We start from the raw sequence: 19707 nt of genomic DNA, 5'->3' as shown, positions 1-19707 counted from the left end.
TGTATCCAATCACAATTTTATTTTATGAGTCATATATTTACAAGATTATTATTAACTAGTTACAACACCTTTAAGTTTTCTGCCTCCGCCCATTTCCAATTAAATATATGTGTTTGTGGCGACAGGGGGTGTGGGGGGTGGAGTAAACACTTTAACCTATGGATCGTTCTATAGAACCATCTACAAATTCACTGTAATATATGATTTATTGCATTAGACTACAAACTTTTACATTTCTAGTGAACCATACCAGATATCTACATATGGTCCAATCTGCATATTATATCAATCAGATGTCTAATGCCGGGTACACACTAGACGACATGCAAACGGTACGATGTTGCTCACGATTTTCCTTGAACTCCCGGACAAACGATATTGTGTATACACATCGAGCAATTTTACAAATGACCTAACTATATTATGGAAGTCGTTTGACACTACCAAATTGTTGGGTTTCAGCCTACTTTAAATACTGGCAGGAGATTCAGGAGGGGTGGGCATGACTTCAGGAGGGGATAAATAGACTGCAGCCATTTTACCTCTGATGTTATGCTATGTGGTAAGTGAGGTTAGGTTTATACCTGCTGAACGCTAGATTGCTCTGCTTTGTTTTTGGCTGGTCTTAAACTGAGGGGGACATTTACGAAGCAGTGATAAGAGCGGAGAAGTGAGCCAGTGGAGAAGTTGCCCCATCAACCAATCAGCAGCTCTGTATAATTTATAGTATGCAAATTATAGATGTTACTTCAGTGCTTATTGGTTGCCATGGGCCACTTCTCCACTAGCTCACTTCTCCGCTCTTATCACTGCTTAGTAAATGTCCCCCTGAGTCTACAGCAGTGTTGGGTGTCATACATTGGGTGGCCAGCATCATTGGTGAGCAGCAGCATACAACATTGGTGGACAAGTTGGCAGCACTGAATAGTTACCAAACGTGCAAAATGTTTAAATCCTGGATCCTCTATAGTCACTGCTGCCAGTAATCAGCCCACAAAATGTTGGACTGGAGCGTACAGGGAGTGGCTCTGAGTCCACACCTGGCAGGTAGTGAAGACATATTGTTCATCAATGATAACGTACACACTGCATGATTTGCTCCTAGCAGTTAGTGACATTTTCTAAATGGAGTTGCATGTACAGAATAAGTTGCCAACGACCCACGGGAGTGCGCATCGCTAGAGATACAGTGCATACACACTGTACGATTAAAAAAACTATTTGTCGCAACGATTGGTTGTTATCAGTAAATTTGCATAAAATGTCGTCTAGTGTATACCCGGCTTAAAACTCTTTCATGGACTGAAAATCACATTAAGAAGTGCACGGGAAAAGTGTTAACTGTGTCCATTTTCCTATCACTTATGTGAACAAGCCCTCAGCAGTCAAAACAATCAATCTTTATTTAATTACTTTGTCACAGAAATCTTTATAGGAATTACATAATATAAGCACAAGTCAATTTATTTTAAATGTAGCAGACATTTGTACAGGAACCCTTTTTACACACAGTGACATAAAAAGACCCTCAGTAAAGAGCACCATATAAATCTCTACCCTGAATATCATATTTCATGTTGCAATGATTCATGACCTCATCATACACAGTCACACATGCATCAAACACAAGATGCATGTATACTAACCTCACATATATCCCCTTACAAGCCCTCTTGCTTGAGTGGGGGGGAAGGATAAAGGAGAGTTCAGCTATCCTATTAACCGTCAGCGGAGACTGGGTTGTTTATGGGGAAAATACAAGGTGAACTACATATTTATTTTTATGCTGCAATGTTGATGGTACAGACTTTGTAGATACAATGAGGGCTATTGTATAAGCTTACTTAGCGGAAACAGTAAGTTATTTTAAAAGTCACTTTTAAAAGTCGGACTAGAAACATGTAATCCAATCTAACATTCTGATATCTGAAAGGAGAGTGTGTCAAAAAGTAATTTTTATACACTTTTTAGGGGTTCAATCTAATTAGGAGCAAGTTTGCAAAAGTGATTTAGGGGTCTATTGAAGTAGCAGAGAAAAGCCCTGTTTTTTCTCTGTTTACCGCAATTCACAGAGTGGATTAACATTGAGAATTCCCTAACTTCCCCAGCGGCACCCCCGCTCTGTGCCTGAATCACATCACCATACTTTTGTATTCATGAAGGAGCGGAAAGCTCCATGGAGTTCAGGTTTGCCATCTCAGAATGGCGTAACCTGAGCTGCGGTGCGGAAGGGAAGCTCAATGCTTCCCTGCTCGGCACCCGGCACTGGCTCCGCCCCCCTACCTACCAGCAGCCACTGTGGCCTGTGGGGAGGTCAACAGGCTGCACATGCACAGAGGAACTCACCGGCGGACTCCACGCATCAGAGAGGGGACTGCCTGGAGAAGACCTCACCGCTGGACCCCTGGATTCCGCAGCGCATCACCGGAAGGGTGAGTATTCATGAATTGCTACTTATTACAGCTATGCGATGTATAGTGATAAGCAGCAATTCAGTTTCCGTTTCCTTCATTAATAAACCCCATAATATCATGACATCGCATACATCGTATAAATGTGCACACCTGAGAAATGATAGGTTAAATTAGAAATGCAAACTCACGGTATCTAGGAAAAGTGCATGAAAGAGTGGGAAAATCATCCTTGTCTCAAAAAGAAAAAAAAACCCAAGAATAACATTTTGAGGTACAGACACAGCAATTTTCTCCCCACTCTTTATTTCTTGGGTGGTCCCCCAGGCAAAATAACCATGCCGCCTGGCACTTTGACGCGGTCAAAATGCACTGGCATTTCATCCACTGCTGCCGCTAGCTTTAAGAACCGGGCTGCAGGAATTATTTGTTTAAATTTGCCACTATTTACGAGCCATGATTGAACAGGCAACCAATCACATGCAGGATCTGTGTAATCTGTTGGAGCTGCACTTCCTGGCCTGCAAGGACTGTCACTACCTATGGGAGCAGGACACCAGAGCCAATGGGCTCAGCGGGGACCCGGGCTACGGCCTGCAGCAGCTACTTGGGGTACCTTTGTGACCCGACCTCCCACTCCATAGTTCGTTTCCCTCGCACTTCAAAGCTCTGAGAACCGGAAGCTCGCCTGAACTGCCTCCTGCTGCTGCCAGCCATGGGCATCGAGGAAGAGCTGGGGGCCTGAGAGCAGGAAGACTGGAAGATCGGAGAGGAAATGCGGATGCTCTTCACCATCGCTGCACCTGGCTTCTCCTTCCACCAGAGTGTCAGCCTGCAGAGGCACCTGGCACAGCTTTGGGAGGACGTGCAGGAAGAGTCTGACGGAGGTAACTGAGGTGTGGGTGGGTTACTATGGAGAGAGTCCCAGGCAGAGGGAAAAGGGCACATGGCCACTGTCAACACTTTTGTCACAGCCACATGCTCCGCACTGACTGAGTCCCAGCCATAACCCTATACACCCGAGCGGGTTACCATGAGGTTATGTAATAGCATCTCGACTACATTATCTCCCCATTGGGGCCTACTCCTGCTTGTAGGGCCACACTTCACCTCTACCACCCCTTCCCTAGCACAGCTGATTTAGCTGCCTCTCAGTTTAATGGGGTAATTATATTCTGATAACCAATCTACACTCTTTTCTAACGAAGAACCTACTTTCTATGTAATGTAAATAATTGTGATCAGTGGGTGACTGGATTAGCCACAGCATTTACCACTATGTTCCAGTTTCATTGGGTATTAAAATGGATTTTAACTAATCATGATGAGTTGTCTGCACTTTTCATGTGGCCTATAAGCTGCCACTAATTTTTAAAGATAGTCTTGCCTATGGTACCTTACAAATCAATGGCCATAATAATCATTTTGATTTTACATGTGTCTGGACACTAATTTATGTATGGTAGTCAGAGACTTGGCACCAATAAAAATATACCCGCATGGTGTAAGCAGCATTATAGTTTACATCTGTCAATCCCATGCCAGCTTTCGTTGTAGGCCTTTGGTTTGTTTCTGGCAGGGCGACCTTAGTAAAAAAAAAAAAAATCCCACTGAAGTCAAACTACATGGTGGCACTAAAACCAGTCTCATCCAACTGTGGGGGATATCCAATTAGCCCCGGTAATTTTTGTTGAATGGCACGTATCATATGTAGTCAAAGGGCAGATGAAGTAGTGGGGTGCCATTAATAATACATGCATTGTACTCTTTTTTTCAATATGGGTATACAAGACTCAATACTATCTCACTAAGGTGAAGGGGGCCTCTACTGTGTGTCATAATGGATATGAAGGGCCCTACTGTGTGGTGGTGTGTAAGGGGCACGACTGTGGGCATTATCTGCAATAAGGGGCATAATGTAAATCCGTACTATTGTGTGGCCACACAAAGGCCCCCACTCGGATACGTCTTGATGCCACCCGGCCAGTTTTCTAGGGAGAACACCAAGCGCTTGTGAAGAGGTACCAACCCAAATCTGAAACACATCAAGCGGTCAGTATGGACTCCAAGCAGACGTGGTCTTGGGACTATCCTTTTCTGGAGGCTACCTGTGGTGAACACGATTCTCGGTAATGTACAGACACCGATCCTTACTTCAATCTAACAGGACTCTCGGTTAGCAAGACTACATCCCATCACAGCCATACTGGGAAGCTTTTAACCTTTGTGAAATGGTGAGTGCATATGTTATATTAATACCCCTTTTACACTGCCAGCATATAACACGGGTTATTGCACAGGAAGGTGCATAACCCGTGTTGCTATTTGGTGTAAAAGGGTCGAGTTGGAATAATCCGGGTCGAGTGACCAGATATTCCAACTCTGGTAGTTTGCAGGGTTGAACACATGTCCAACCTGGCAAACTGTGCAGTGTAAACGGGAGCCAGATCGCACAACCCGGCTTCCCATTTACAGTCTATGTGCGGGTGGCAATTGGAGATCATGTGACCTCCAAGCACCGCCCCTGTTGCGTCACCAACCCGGCAATATACCGGGCTGGTGACTCTGGTGGGAAAGGGGGCTGACGCGGGTCGCAGCCTGGTACCACCCGTGTCAGGCTCCTGGCTGCAACCCACGATTTCAGTCTAAAAGTGGTATAAATAAGCCTTTTTTTTACACCTCAAAGTCTCTGCGCCGACACTTTGTTTGCTGTATTTTCCTTATGCTTTGAAGGGAGAGATAGGGTATACATGCAACTCTTTTAGACCAATCTTTTTACCAGGAGAAGAAAGTGGAGCTGTACTATATACACCATGTGTGCATCTCAATGAGGAACATTGTCATTTGAAACCCAAGGAAGACACAATCCTGATTGGGACTTTATGACATTAAGGGCCCCATACACTAACGCGACATGTCCGTCTGACATGTCGCCGGCAATCACCCCGGCAGCCTCCCCGGGGGCAGGATCGCCCAAGATACATCATATGCTGTCCTTTTGCTTACAATGTATCTTGGGCGATCCTGGGCGATCTCAGCCATGCCTGCGGGGGTCGGACCAGATTGAATGTGCAGCACATTCAATCTGGAGGATCGGATCCGATCTGATCCTCACAGGAACGCGCATCGGATCGGAAACGCCTCCAAAATGCCTGATTTCATCCGATATATCAGGCCAAATGCCCGAAATCGGATGAAATCGGGCATTATCGTCCTAGTGTATGGGGCCCTTTAGGGACCACACAATGGCCCTCATTCCGAGTTGTTCGCTCGTTGCCGATTTTCACTATGCTGCGATTTGTTGCTAAATGCGCAAGACACGCAGAGCGCATGCGCTTAGTTATTTAACTAAAAACTTAGCAGATTTGCTGTGGATTCTGCAGCGCTTTTCAGTCGCTCTGCTGATCGGTGAGTGATTGACAGGAAAGGGGCGTTTCTGGGTGGTAACTGAGCGTTTCCCAGGAGTGTGCTAAAAAACGCAGGCGTGTCAGGGAAAAACGCGGGAGTGTCTGGAGAAACGGGGGAGTGGCTGGCCGATCGCAGGGCGTTTGTGACGTCAAACCAGGAACTAAACGGACTGAGTTGAACGCAATCTAGGAGTAGGTCTGGAGCTACTCAGAAACTGCAAGGAATTATTTAGTAGCAATTCTGCTAATCTTTCGTTCGCTATTCTGCTAAGCTAAGATACACTCCCAGAGGGCGGCGGCCTAGCGTTAGCAATGCTGTTAAAAGCAGCTAGCGAGCGAACAACTCGGAATGAGGGCCAATGCCCTGAAAGTCAAAATGAATACTGTGGGTTCAGTTTTACTCAGCCTTATATTATCATCCTAGCGTATATGTAGCTTTGAATAGAAAATGAAAAAAAGGCAGTGGGGTAACATAGGAGGTTTAATTGAAATGACTGAAAACTGTACTAGGGCGATTCTCCGTGATGCACGGGACAGCTACGCAAATTCAAACGACATACTTCTACAAAATAACAAAATTTTAGTGGGTCTTAAGTTACAGGGTAAGGAATTGCTAATAAGCAATTAAGCTTTCAAACAACAACAATTTCTTAACAGAGCAGTTTAAAAGAAAAACATTTTTAAAGCATGTGATGCACGGGACTTTATGTTCACTTTCTGGAGAATCACCCACTAGTGGTTGTTTGATGCTTGTTCATGAACTATCACTGCAAATGGATTACGTAATAAGAAATTTGTAGTGGTACTGGCTTAAATACATTAAAGTTCTAGAACTTCTACAAAGTAAGGCATAATGGGGTTTAAGTGGCACTGCTACGTGGACAATCGCATTTGGCATATGCAGTGTACCTTACCTGTATCCTGCTGCGTGAGAAATAGGAACAATAATGTGGCTGTGTATGAGTCATAAGGTAACACACCCATTTCACTCTCACTTTCTCATGTCTTATGGCCACATACCAATTCTACAAATACAAATTAATTAGTTGTGTATGAAAACACGCAGTGGATTGATTGTGAGCATGCAGGAGTGGACAGATGGAAGAAGAAAGCAGGCAATGAAATTGGTATACAGTGGGAGAGGTGTTTGCTGCCATGGTGGACATCTGTATGGCACGATCAGGAATCACTTTTGAGTGTAGGATAAGGGGAGGTGTTGCTTGTGCTGTCTTCACTGCAGCATAATGGGTAGGTCGTATACACGAGTTACCAAACTGATCAGTCTACAAGTGGTTGGTTACGTATATTTTGTCATTAGACTATTGTGGATGAGTCATCTTAGTGCCATGTTTGAAATATTATATCCTGTGCACCAACATATTTTTTATGTGCTGAGGGTAGAATACTAATCATAAGACATAGGTGGTCATTCAGAGTTGTTCGCTCGCTGCCGATTTTCGCAGTGCAGCAATCAAATGAAAAAAAACGGCAAGCATGCGCATGGTACGCAGCGCGCATGCGCCAAGTACTTTCACACAAAACTTTGTATATATACACACAAGCTCGAGCGACGTTTTTTCATCGCTTGAGTGATCGTAGTGTGATTGACAGGAAGTGGGCGTTTCTGGGCGGAAACTGCCTGTTTTCAGGGAGTGTGCTAAAAAACGCAGGCGTGCCAAGTAAAAACGCAGGAGTTGCTGGAGAAACGGGGGAGTGGCTGGCTGAACGCAGGGCGTGTTTGTGACGTCAAACCAGGACCTAAACGGACTAAGGTGATCGCAGTCTAGGAGTAGGTCTGGAGCTACTCAGATACTGCAGGGAATTATTTAGTAGCAGTTCTGCTAATCTTTCATTCGCTATTCTGCTAAGCTAAGATACACTCCCGGAGGAATGAGGGCCATAAAACATAGGTAGTTTCTAAAAGCCGTAATTAAGCTGTCAGTTTCAGGGTAGAGCAATACTCATTTTGGATGTCCCTGTTGACATCCTGTGTTGTAATAATCATATGGACATCATCATGGCCAAGTCAGCTGTCTTTGAGAGCTTGAAATAAATTAGTAGTCCATATGCTAAATGGCTGTGCACCCAAAACCTTGGTTAATATCCTTTTCATACTGAGATTTTTACCCAGTAATTTGCCGGATCAACCTGGGTCGTTTACTGTGTGAAAGTCAGCCCAGTCGAAAATCCTGGGACTTCGGCTCTGGCTTTTACCAGAGTCGAAGACCCGGCAATTTTGAACCAGGTTGGCCCGGTCACACAGGAGGAATACTTATGCTGTGTGCACACGGTGAGATTTTTTTCTTTCGATTTTGACTATATAGTCAAAATCGCAAGAAGAGTTAGTGCAAATCGCAAGGTGTTATGCCACTTGCGATCTAGATGCACGGTCCCGCCAGGTCAGTATCGCAAGAAAAGATAGACTGTGCAGGCAAGTCAATCCTTGCTAGATCGGTGTACTATCTAGTTCATCTCACATGTCAATTACATCTCACGATTTGTAATCACACATAGTCCATATCTCAAGAAAAGTTAGTCAAAATGTGTGGTGCTGGGCTCCGGGGAGTTCAGGGGAAATCGCAAAGCAAGGATCTCACCGTGTGTACACACCATTAGGTTGATCAGCAAATTACCAGGTAGATCTATAGATTGTAAGCTTGCGAGCAGGGCCATCCAACCTCTGTGTCTGTCTGTTTTTACCCAGTTTTGTTCTAATTGTAAAGCGCAACGGAATATGCTGCGCTATATAAGAAACTGTTAATAAAAATCTGTTTCAACCAGTAAATTGCTTTTCTGCGTGAAGGTGGACTCAAATGCCAGGTAAAAGCCGAGATTTAAGGAGTTTTCTGTGTGAGAGTGGTATAAGTGAACGAAAACAAAATGGAAATACGGGCAAAAAATAAAAATTTGGTTTAAGACTAAATCATACATTAAAATTGAAACACCATTTGCTGCAATGTTTGCACAATTTTTCAAAACTGCTGACACGAAAACATTCCTGGTTCATTACAAATTATTGCATACATTTTCATCTAGCACTAAAGTGTGGCTAATGACACTGGAAGAAGTAATAGTCCTTCTTTAAAATGTAAGCTCAGTCGTCAAAGGAGAGCAAAGCTTTTCAACAGGCTCCTATGTACGCCACACTTTCCACTATCCTGTTCCAGGGGGGTTAAAAGAAAATGAACACACACACTAAAACTCATTGACCTTTCTAGTAGTCCAATTTTCTAACAGCTCAAACCAAAACACTAAACCCGGCAAGTGTTCATAAATCAAAAGGTGTTAATTGATGCTTCATCTTAATCGGTTAATGCTAAAGCAGCGTGACCCCAAACTACACATTTGCAGTTAATCTTTGGGGGGGGGGGGGGGTTGTCTTACCATGTTGCTCCCCCCTCCCTACATTAGAGTGAATGTGCATTTTCTTGCTGTTTGTTGACAGCAGGGAACAGAAGAACTTTGGACCGCAAACTGTGTGTTGAACTTTACATGTTTTTTTGGGCACTTTTCTCCCCTCCTTATACGAAAATGCTAATAACTGAAACAACAACAACACTTACAGAAATGTCATGCTTAATATCATAAATATGGTCCTTTTAAATAAAATGCTTAAAAAGCCAAATGGATTATGTACATATAAGACATAGGGCCTAAGTCACACCTGATCGCTAAGCAGCATTTTCATACAGCCTGCGATCAGGTCTGAACTGTGCACGCGTAAGCACCGCAATGCGCAGGCGCGTCGGTCCGCCGCAACGGGGAGCGCAGGGCAGCGACGGGGAGCGCAGGGCAGCGACAGGATGGTGCGAGAAAAGCGATCGCAAGGTGACTGACAGGAAGAGGCCGTTTGTGGGTGGCAACTGACTGTTTTTAAGAAGTGTCCGGAGAAACGCAGGTGGGACCAGGCATTTGGAGGGAGTTTCTGACGTCAGCTCCGGCCCCGATCATCGCACTGGAAGAGTAAGTCCTGGGCTGTGCAGAGACTGCACAAACTTCTGTTTGTGCAGCTCTCCTGCACATGCGATGGCAAACCTGCACAGCGATTTCCCACTCCCACTGTAGGCGACAACTACCTGATCGCAGGGATGCAAAAAAACGCACCCTAGCGATCAGGTCTGAACTAGGCCCATAATGACAACATATTTGCTTAGTGTCACCATAACTTAATATTTTATATGTTCAGGATCCCGGCTATCGAGATCCCAGCAGCCGTAATACAGACACAAGAATCCCGACAGCGGTCAGAACACAGTCGAAGGAATCCCAAAAGGATCAGGATCCGACAACGGAATCCCAACAGTCAGGATCCCGAAGGCAAGCATTTACAGCTGCCTTAGGTTTAGGCTGCAGCAGGGGGGTTAGGTCGCGGGGTGGGGGAGGTTAGGGTTAGGCTGCTGAGAGGGGGGGGGGGGGGGTTAGGCACTAACTTAGTGTTAGGATTAGACACTAAGGAGGTGGGTTACGTTTAGGCACCACCGGGGGGAGGTTAGGGTTAGGCACCAAGTAGGGGAGGGTTAGGGTTGGCTGCGGACAGGGAGGGTTAGGGGGTGGGGGAGGGAGGATACAGTAGCTGACAGACCCCTGTCGGCACTGCCGTGATTGGAATGTCGGCGTCAGGATACACACATTTGTATTATTATGAAAGCTTTTCAATGAATTGTTGTATGCTCATTAAATCCGCTATCCTATATACCGGTGGTTCTCAAACTGTGTGCCGTGGGTTGGTGATAGAGAACCAATTAAAAATATTAACAGTATGGTCAGTGTAATAGGCATAACCAGTGCTGGTGTCTGTCCACATATTTTAGGACTAGCAAACAGAAGTGAATCTTGTCCCTCGCCACTTAATTAAACATAACTATAATTAAAAGTATGACATATAAACCAAAAAAAATAATAATTTGTAAAAAAAAATAAAAAAAAATCCCCAATAAGAAACTTTGGCCTAGGGAGCCATGAAAAAAATAAAATAAATACTAGTACTCTAGGGTGCCGTGATTCAAAAAGCGTTTGGGAACTACTGCTATATACTGTACTATGAACACCGATAATTAATTCATTGCGGTACAAACTAATATTTTGTATAAATTGCACAAACACAAGTATTTTATCGACCAACATTCCCTACAGCTTAATGCAAAATTGAGTTGTATGCTTTCACATTCAGAACACGGTGTTTACTACACAGTATGCTAGTAATCACAGGAGCCAAACAAAATGGGCCATTACCAGCCAATGTAAATTTAGGCTGGGACACAGAGTCTCAAGCATGACATGTAAAATGGCCAACTGTGGGTAAATAACACTATGAGTCAGATGTATAAAGCCAGGAGACAGCATAAGGAAGTGATAAACCAGTGATAAGTGCAAGGTGATAAATGCACCAGCCATTCAGCTCCTGTTAATTTACATATTGGAGCTGATTGGCTGGTGCATTATCACCTTGCACTTATCACTGCTTTATCGCTTTCTTATGCCTTCTCCAGGTTAATACATACTGTAGCGAAACATCACGTATAAAATTGGCCTTAAAAATTAAAATATGCCCTCCTCGCCGATTAGGTGCTAAAATGAACACTTGGTACTGTGTATATACACAAGTTAAAAGAGCATGCAGACATATATATGAGGGCGATACAGAGATCGTGTGCGCTATATACACACACACCACTTTACATCAATGTTTCAGGGCCGGCTCCAGGCACTTTCCAATAGAGGGACGAACAGGGCACCACACTTTTTGGGCGCCGCTAGCTCTGGCCGCCATATTGGAGCCTGGAGCCGTCCCTACTGCAGCAGCAGTGTCCGTCTCCTCATATACTGCAACACAGCCCTAACCCCCTCCCCGGCGCCGGCCCGTGAGCCAATCAGAGCTCGCAGTCCAGCAGCTGGGGCAGCATACCTGTCACTGTGTAGGGAGTATCTGGCACTGAGGGCATATCTGGCACTGTGTGGGGCATATATGTATCTGGGGGGCATGCCGTGTCCATCTGGTACTGCTGGGGGACATGCCGTGTCCATCTAGCACTGCACTACTGGGGTCATTATGTGTATCTGGCACTATACTGGAGACATTATGTGTAAGGAACACTACTGTGGCTGTTATGTGTAAGGCTAATTGTGTGTGTGTAGAGGGGGGTGTGAAAAAATATTTATTTATAGTTTGATAATATGAAGTTGTGAGGACACGCCCAGTTTTCCAAGGAGAGCGCTTCGACATTTTCTCGCTCGGGGTGCTAGTAGGCCTGGAGCTGGCCCTGCAATGTTTCATCACCAACAACACAAATAACTGTCATTTTTTTGTTTTATAAATGGGGAGGGTTTAACCATAAAATTCTCTGAGACTCACAAAGTAACAAATGCATGCCTGATAACGCAGCATATTATGTTAAATGCTGGAAACCTTTGCTCAGTATTAAAATGGCACTGCAATATTTTTTACAATAGCAGGTTTTAATGGAATGCACATTTGGAAAGCGGAAAAAAAATGTATCCTAAAATACAGCTTAGTAGAGGCACAATACTTATAGCATGAAAATCCTGGGTCCGACCCACGATTTGGAACACCGTTCCAATCCGAGACCGACTCTGTACACATTGCGGCTCTGACCCTAGAGAAAGAGATGCATTACATACAGAAAAGGGTGCAATTCATGTTGGTGCAGTAACCTATCAATTTTCTGATTTCATTGAGTTTTTCAAACATCGAGCATCATGTTTGTCGAGTGTTTTAGGCCCAGATTTATAAAGCCTTGGAGAGTGATAAATTGCACGATGATAAAGTACCAGATAATCAGCTCCTAATTGTCATGTTACAGGCTGTGTTTGAAAAACGACAGGAGCTGATTGGTTGGTACTTTATCACTGTGCAATTTATCACTCTACAAAGCTTGATAAATCTGGGCCTTACCATCTTAGGGGCACAATCAATTAACCCATTTACAGTGGTTAATACAGCTAAATGCAGACGTCCGCAAGTTTTTTCATATTCAATTAGTCGTGCAAATCAAGCCACAATAACTATACAGATGAATTAAAATGCAGGTTCTTTCTTGCAGCCCCTAAGCAGGTGAAAAGCTTGTGAAAATCCTTATTTTGAATGAAAAATGTCAGGACTTGGGTCAGAATCCTTGGGCCGTTACATTAGGTGCATTCATTTAAGCCTTGGAAAACAATTTCACCACACTAATTGAAAATGACCCTTTGAGATATAGGAAGTAGGGAGGCCAATCCCGGGTATCGGGACTGAAAAATGGCCAATCCCGGGATACCCAGGATTGGCTTTTAACTATGTGGCTGCCACCTCGCCCCGCCCACCCTGCACACATAACTCACCATATACCGGAGGCGGGTGGGTGGAGAACATCCTCTGCTCTCTCCTGGCGGCTCCCAGCGGCATGTGATGGCGCAGCGTGACCTCTCACGCTGCGCTGGGGAGCCGGAAGAAGGAAGCCAGTCAGCGTCTGAGCTTCCGGTGGACGCTCAACGCTGATCCCTCAATCCCTGGGATTGGAGCTTCCAATCCCGGGATTGAATCCCGGCCGTTTTTTACCCTAAATCCCGGGATTGGCCACCATAATAGGTAGCATGGCACAGCAGAGACCAAGTCCTATAATGGTTGAAATTGGACATGCATCTAACAAAACGTGCCTTTTTTTGTAAATAATGCACAGAACAAGTAATGTAACTAGAGATGATAAATGTGTTAAGCATTAAAAATGCTTAGTCAGGAAGCCCACCCATCAGAGAAGGTATCTAACCAGCAATACATAGTATGATATACTGCATATAACATTCACCTACGCTACGAGGCATCAAATGCACTTCAAACACTATTGCAAAAATAATTATTTGGTTTGGAAAAGTCTACATATTGTTTGACATTTACAAAAAAAAAAAAAAAAGGGACGTAATAAAGAGAAATAAATTATATTCTGACTAAAGGTTGCATGTGAAGGTCCAAGCATTTAAATATATTAACATATTTAGTGGAGTGAGACTTCAGTACCCAACAATATAAGGTTCAGATTTCATGTTTAGAGAAGGTGGAAACTTTACTTAAACTAAATGCACTTTACATTACACTTTAGTTAACACACACTGTCAAAAACACTGCACTAAAACCTGAAGCATCATGGGTAACACAGAAGGGATTGTTTGCAATGGTGCTATTCATCCAAGTGACCTAAATTCCATGAGGCACACATGAAATGAGAACAGAGGAAGTCACAAGATAGACATGGGGGTTTACACAATATTTAGCTTTTTGGGCCATTTTAGAACACATTTCAATAATGACAATATAGCGGGGGAGTACAATTGTTTTTGGGCGCCCTGAGAATACCATGGCTGCCCATTATTTCTTCTCGCCTCCCCTCCTGAGGGATCGAGCAGAAATGTATGAAAAGCCCGACTTCTAACACATTTTCCATGACGTGCCCAACGGTTTGAATGGATTTAGCCACTTTACTCAGTTTACTAGAGCATGATCAGAGCAAAAACGGAATGGGCGCCCAGCGCTGGGAAAACAATTGCATATTACCCTGTCTAAACTGATGGGCGATATGGCACAACGGGACATGCTGTAACAATTGAATCACCCCCATATTGCTCAATTGGCCATTGGATAACAAAATCTTTCCTGTCTCCACAAAGTCTGGTATTACAGGAGTATGGGAACCACACTTACACCGGACAAGTTCTATCTAATCTGTGTTAAAGCAGTAGGACACATTTTCTGTAGTTGATTCTTTATGAGACTTTTCTCTAACAATTTTTACCATGGCCATTAACACTTTATTAAAATAGAAAAATTAATCCAGCTGCATTGACACTGAGATTTAAGAAGTACAACATAGGCTGATGAATTTTCATATACGAGAACAAGCGACTGCAAACAATAACAAAATAGGTTTTTAACACCTTTGCTGCTAAGGGTTCACCCACCCCTGTGCTGAACCCATTTTTCTACTATTGCACTTGTCACATTCCAACATCATTATTAGGAATTTCTTGTGCAGCAGCATATCAACTTTGTTTTTTGTTTTTTTTAGAAATTGAATTTACAGGAATAAATTTTTTTGCAACTGATAATATACTTATACTGAATAAAATGTAACTGTATGGCAAAATAAAAAGAGTCTTTTTTTCTCTCTATTATTGACGTTTCAAGTAAGCACACTAAAAGCAGATGTGATGTTTTAGGGTTGTTTTCCTGTTTATAAACACTGCAAATAAATTCCAGAAAGGATTATTGCAAACCATAATGGGCCAGACCCTCCACCATTCATGGATTCCATTATTTTTGTAGTGTAGGGCTTCATGTAGTGTTCCTTCTAGGCCAGAGGTTCTCAAACTCGGTCCTCGGGGGCCCACACAGTGCATGTTTTGCAGGTCTCCTCACAGAATCGCAAGTGAAATAATTAGCTCCACCTGTGGACCTTTTAAAATGTGTCAGTGAGTAATTAATACACCTGTGCACCTGCTGGGTTACCTGCAAAACATGCACTGTGTGGGCTCCAGAGGACCGAGTTTGAGAACCTCTGTTCTAGGCTGTTTCAGCAGGGTGCTGCACCCTGCCCATTTTTGAAATGTGAAAAAGCACCTTGCCCTTTTTCAGTGCACCCTGCAGGATCATAAATCGCCCCCTTGTAAACAGAATACAACAGTCAGAGTGCATGTTACAATATAGTTGTCTACTCCTTGCCTACCTCTGAAATTGGAAACAATTTCTATACTTAATGAAATGGATTGCAGAGGAGGGACTGTAAATGGCATCACTGCAGTGGCTGCCGGCATAACACAGCACTCTGATATAGAGGAAACGAACAGGGTAAGCAGTGAACATGTACTGCTTACTAGTAGAAGAACAGACTTATTTTGTACCTATACTGTATATTTTAACCCTCTGCTTAACTTTTCTGTTTTATAACACAAGGATTATAACTACTTCAGCAGTGGAGGAGACATTTATTATTATCTACTTATTGTATATACTGTAGCTGTTCTTTCAAGAAGACTGGACAAATACAGTATTTTTCTCAGTACAGATGTTGGGTGTTACATGAATCCCGACACCCGGCATACCGACAACTATTCTCCCTCGTGGGGGTCCACGACCCCCCCTGGAGGGAGAATAAAATAGAGTGGCACGCGTAGCGCGCCACCGTGCCCACAGCGTGGCGAGCGCAGCAAGCCCGCAAGGGACTCCTCTGCACTCGCCACGCTGTCTGTATGCCGGCGGTCGGGCTCCCGGCGCCGGTATGCTGGTCGCCGGGAGCCGGCATACCGTACTACACCCATCCCCAGACATCAGCTTTTATTACTGCATTCAGTTTAATACAGGACACCCCTTCTTTCAAACAAAGATGTTGCCATCTCTGTGGGTGCTAGGATGGGGGGAGATCGTGGATCAAGAGTCAACATCCCTAGCTCTTGCAATAATTGCCGTTGTGTTTTTGTTAATGAAAGGTGACATACAGTAGCTGTGGTGAGCAGGTAAATTTCCTTTTTTAATGGCCTCTGTTGTTCCAGCTCAATGTAGTTTTAAAGGCATATAGGGTGAAGTAATACTCACCGTTTGCAGCTAAGGGGTTATTGATACCAGAATAATCGTCTACTCATTATTGTTAGCACTTTGCAATGCACTGTATTCCACTATTTGTTATGGTTAGCTTTTATTTATAAGGTTTCACAAAAAAGTCTGTAGCACCGTACAATGATTTATAAAGCAAAGCTTCTGTAAGAAAGACTGTATAATACAGGCAAAAACAGTAAACATACTGGAAGAAAACTTGGGCAGCATGGCCGGTGTAATGGTAAGTATTACTGCCTCACAGCACTGAGGTCACAGGATCAATTCACACTATGGCCCTACGTGTGTGGAGTTTGTATATTCTCCACCGTGCTTGCTTGGGTTTCCTCCCTTAATCTAAAAATAAACTGGTAGTGTAATGGTTCCCAACAAAAATTAACCCTAGCGTGAATGTGTGTGCAGGTTGCAGTTAAAATACAGACAGCTGGAATCCCCATGCATCAGGGGTATACCACTCATGCTGCATTCACACCGCAAATGCCGGGTCCTACCCGGTAAGACAAACGTGTACTTACCGGGTGGGATCCGGCATTTGCGCTCCGTTGCAGGCTTCCCGACCCGGCAATATACCGGGTCGGTTGCCATGACAACGGAGGCCGCAGCAGCAGCAGGGGCAGGGGTGGAGGCGGCGTCGGGAGATGAGCTCATCTCCAGCGCCGCCTCTCCCTATCTTGTGAATGGGAACCGTGTCGCATCGACACGGCTCCCATTCACACCGCACATGACCCGGTAATCAACCCGGGTAAAACCTTTCTTTTTTACCGGGTTGATTTACCGGGTCAGGCGACCCGCTAAATCGGCCAGTGTGCTTTCACATCGCACACTGACCCGGTTCGACACGGCAATATGCCGTGTCGGTACCGGGTTATTTGTGCGATGTGAAAGGGGTATCAGTGTAGGAAAAAGATTGTAAGCTCCATTGCGGCAAGGACTGATGTGAATGGCCAAAACATTCTCCGTAAAGCGCTGCGGAATGTGTGTGCGCTATATAAATAACTGGTAATAATAGTAAAGAAGACAACAGAAAAAGCTGGAGTCAGTGCATTCATTTTAGATTGTCAGCTGGAATCATGTCACTGTGCTTCTGTAAAGCGCCGCTGTTCCCAAGAATGCATATTTCCTTTATTGCTTTGAGATCAGGTACATTAAGGACAAAAAAAATTGATAAGGATAATCAAGGACATTTGGCAGCTACGGAGTAATTCCATCAAGTCACAGACAGCGCATCGCAGGGCTACATAATCATTAACTAGGAGAGGGCACGCCAGTGTGCGGTACAAGGTGTCTGTACGGCTGTGTGCACTGCTGTATAGTGACCAGCTATCCGCCTGTAAATAGGTGGCGTCCCCGGCAGCAGCAGCGGGCCCCGTCCCCCTCCCCCTACTGTTTACCATTCGACCGAAACTCGCTGCGGGGCCTAGTGCTCTGTGCGCAGCACGCAGCCTCAGTTCTAGCCACGCCGCCTGCACTCTCCGATACCAGAGAGAGGCGGCTCATGCCAGGCTGCGGCGTGCGGTGACCCGCTAGGCCCGAGCTACAAAATCACCCGTGTGTCCCAACGAGGGAGTGGGAGGGTGTAAGAGGGTGTACACAAACACAGTAGCTGCTATTACTGCCCCGGCATCCTCCTCCTCACACACACACACACTGTATATACACCGCGCTACGTAAGTTCCGTACACATGGAATGTATGTCACGGGCAGCCCTCTGATCCTGCCCCGCAGCCTCCTCACACACACAGTCACGTACCCAGCCGCTCATCTGCAGCGTTATAGCGCACACACACACCGGCGCCTACTCACTTTTCCCGTTGCTTTGGCCGCAGAGGATCAGCATCATGACGGCACAGATGGAGAGCAGGACGGTCCAGCTTGGTTTGGGAGCGGGGTTATTATCGGGGTGCCCCACACCCCCCATGACACCCTGTCCCATGCCCTGCTTGCTCCCCGGGGCGGCTGGGTGGGTGTGCGCGGCACAGGGCGGTCTCCCGGCAGGGGCTGGCAGCAGCTGCTCCCCGGTGAGAGCAGTGTCCCCTCCTGCCAGTCAGTGGCTGCTGCTCTTCTCACTTTACGATGGGGTTCCTGCGGCTCAGGTACCGCGGCAGCATGGTGCCTCCAGGGGGAGAGGGAAACGGGCAGCACAGGGGGAGCCGGGACTGGCACAGGCGCCTCTATAGCAGCCGCCTCCTGGTCCCTGTGTGTGAGCGCTGGGGATAGCCCGCTGGTTACTGTAGTGCGTCGGCTCTTGCCCGGGAAGCTGAAATCTCGACTTCTTCAGAGTAATCCGTGCGGGCGGGCATGCAGGCTGTGCCCGGTGAGAGAGCTGGCCGGGGCAGGGCGCAGCAGCTATTCGGTATCCTCCTATTGCGGCGTGTTATCCAGCCCGGCGGCGGCAGGGGGTGAGTGCAGGCTCCAGCTCGGGTCACTCCGGGGCGCACACACAGCACAGCCGCGGCCAGACAGCTCCCTGGCCCTCAGTACATGGGGCCCAGTGCGGGTGACAGTGACAGGCTGGGGGCGATCGGCTAAACAGGTCTTCACCCGAGAAGAGATGGGCCGGGGCGCAGCAGGGTCTCCTCCCGGTGCTCCCCCCGCCTGGCAGCCGGGACAGACAGTGCCGTAACCGGGAGCTGTGTATACAAATAAATCTGCACGATCCGCCTGTGTCTCCCGTGCACGTACGTTAGCAGCTCCTCTGGCGGCCTCTCCCCCCCTTCTCCTGTCCCACCAATATCCAACCAGTAAACAAGGGCTGCGAGTCAGCTGGCAGAGGAGGGACGGGCCCGCGCAACACCTGGCCCGGAGCGCAGGAGAGTCGCCGGAATGGATCCTGTCACCAGGAAATCCTGCCAGCCGGGGGTGTTGTTTATACAAGTATCCCACATGCGTCCTCCCTGCACGGGGGTGCTGTAACACGGATGATCAGGGCCATAGTGATAGGGGACACAGCGGGGTCGTTTAAGTCAGCTCATTCCTCTCTGTAGGGGACATATACAGGGAACCGGGGGAGGGTGAAACCACAGCCAGTCTCACCGCAATACGGGCTATCACACGCAGGCGACCAAACACGCAGTGAATATACGTTTGCGCCAAATACATTCGTTGTGCGGGTTCCGTTAAGGCACATATAAAAATGCTCCCCCCCCCCCGTTACCCAGTCACGTGCTTCTCTCTGATGCACAGCTGTATCACATAGCACATGCATGATGAGATATAAAGGTTAATCGCAAAAAAAAATGTAAAACTATATAGCAAAAATATATAGCAAACAGACTTTTGAAAAAATTAATTC

General features: G+C 45.8%; 1 protein-coding gene across 1 annotated transcript in view; it reads right to left on the bottom strand.

Moving 5' to 3' along the window:
* The window catches only part of INSR (insulin receptor), a 274711-nt gene extending 255215 nt beyond the window's left edge, over nucleotides 1–19496 (bottom strand). The window contains exon 1 of the mRNA XM_063914392.1: nucleotides 18219–19496. Coding sequence (XP_063770462.1) covers nucleotides 18219–18348 — 130 coding nt within the window. The 5' untranslated portion in view covers nucleotides 18349–19496. The remainder of the gene's footprint in view (nucleotides 1–18218) is intronic.
* Nucleotides 19497–19707: the final 211 nt, after the last annotated feature.

Source organism: Pseudophryne corroboree, chromosome 1 (genome assembly GCF_028390025.1).
Source record: "Pseudophryne corroboree isolate aPseCor3 chromosome 1, aPseCor3.hap2, whole genome shotgun sequence".
In the NCBI taxonomy this organism is placed as follows: domain Eukaryota; kingdom Metazoa; phylum Chordata; class Amphibia; order Anura; family Myobatrachidae; genus Pseudophryne; species Pseudophryne corroboree.
Note: the sequence above shows the minus strand (reverse complement) of the source record. Positions and strands in the feature narration are given on the sequence as shown.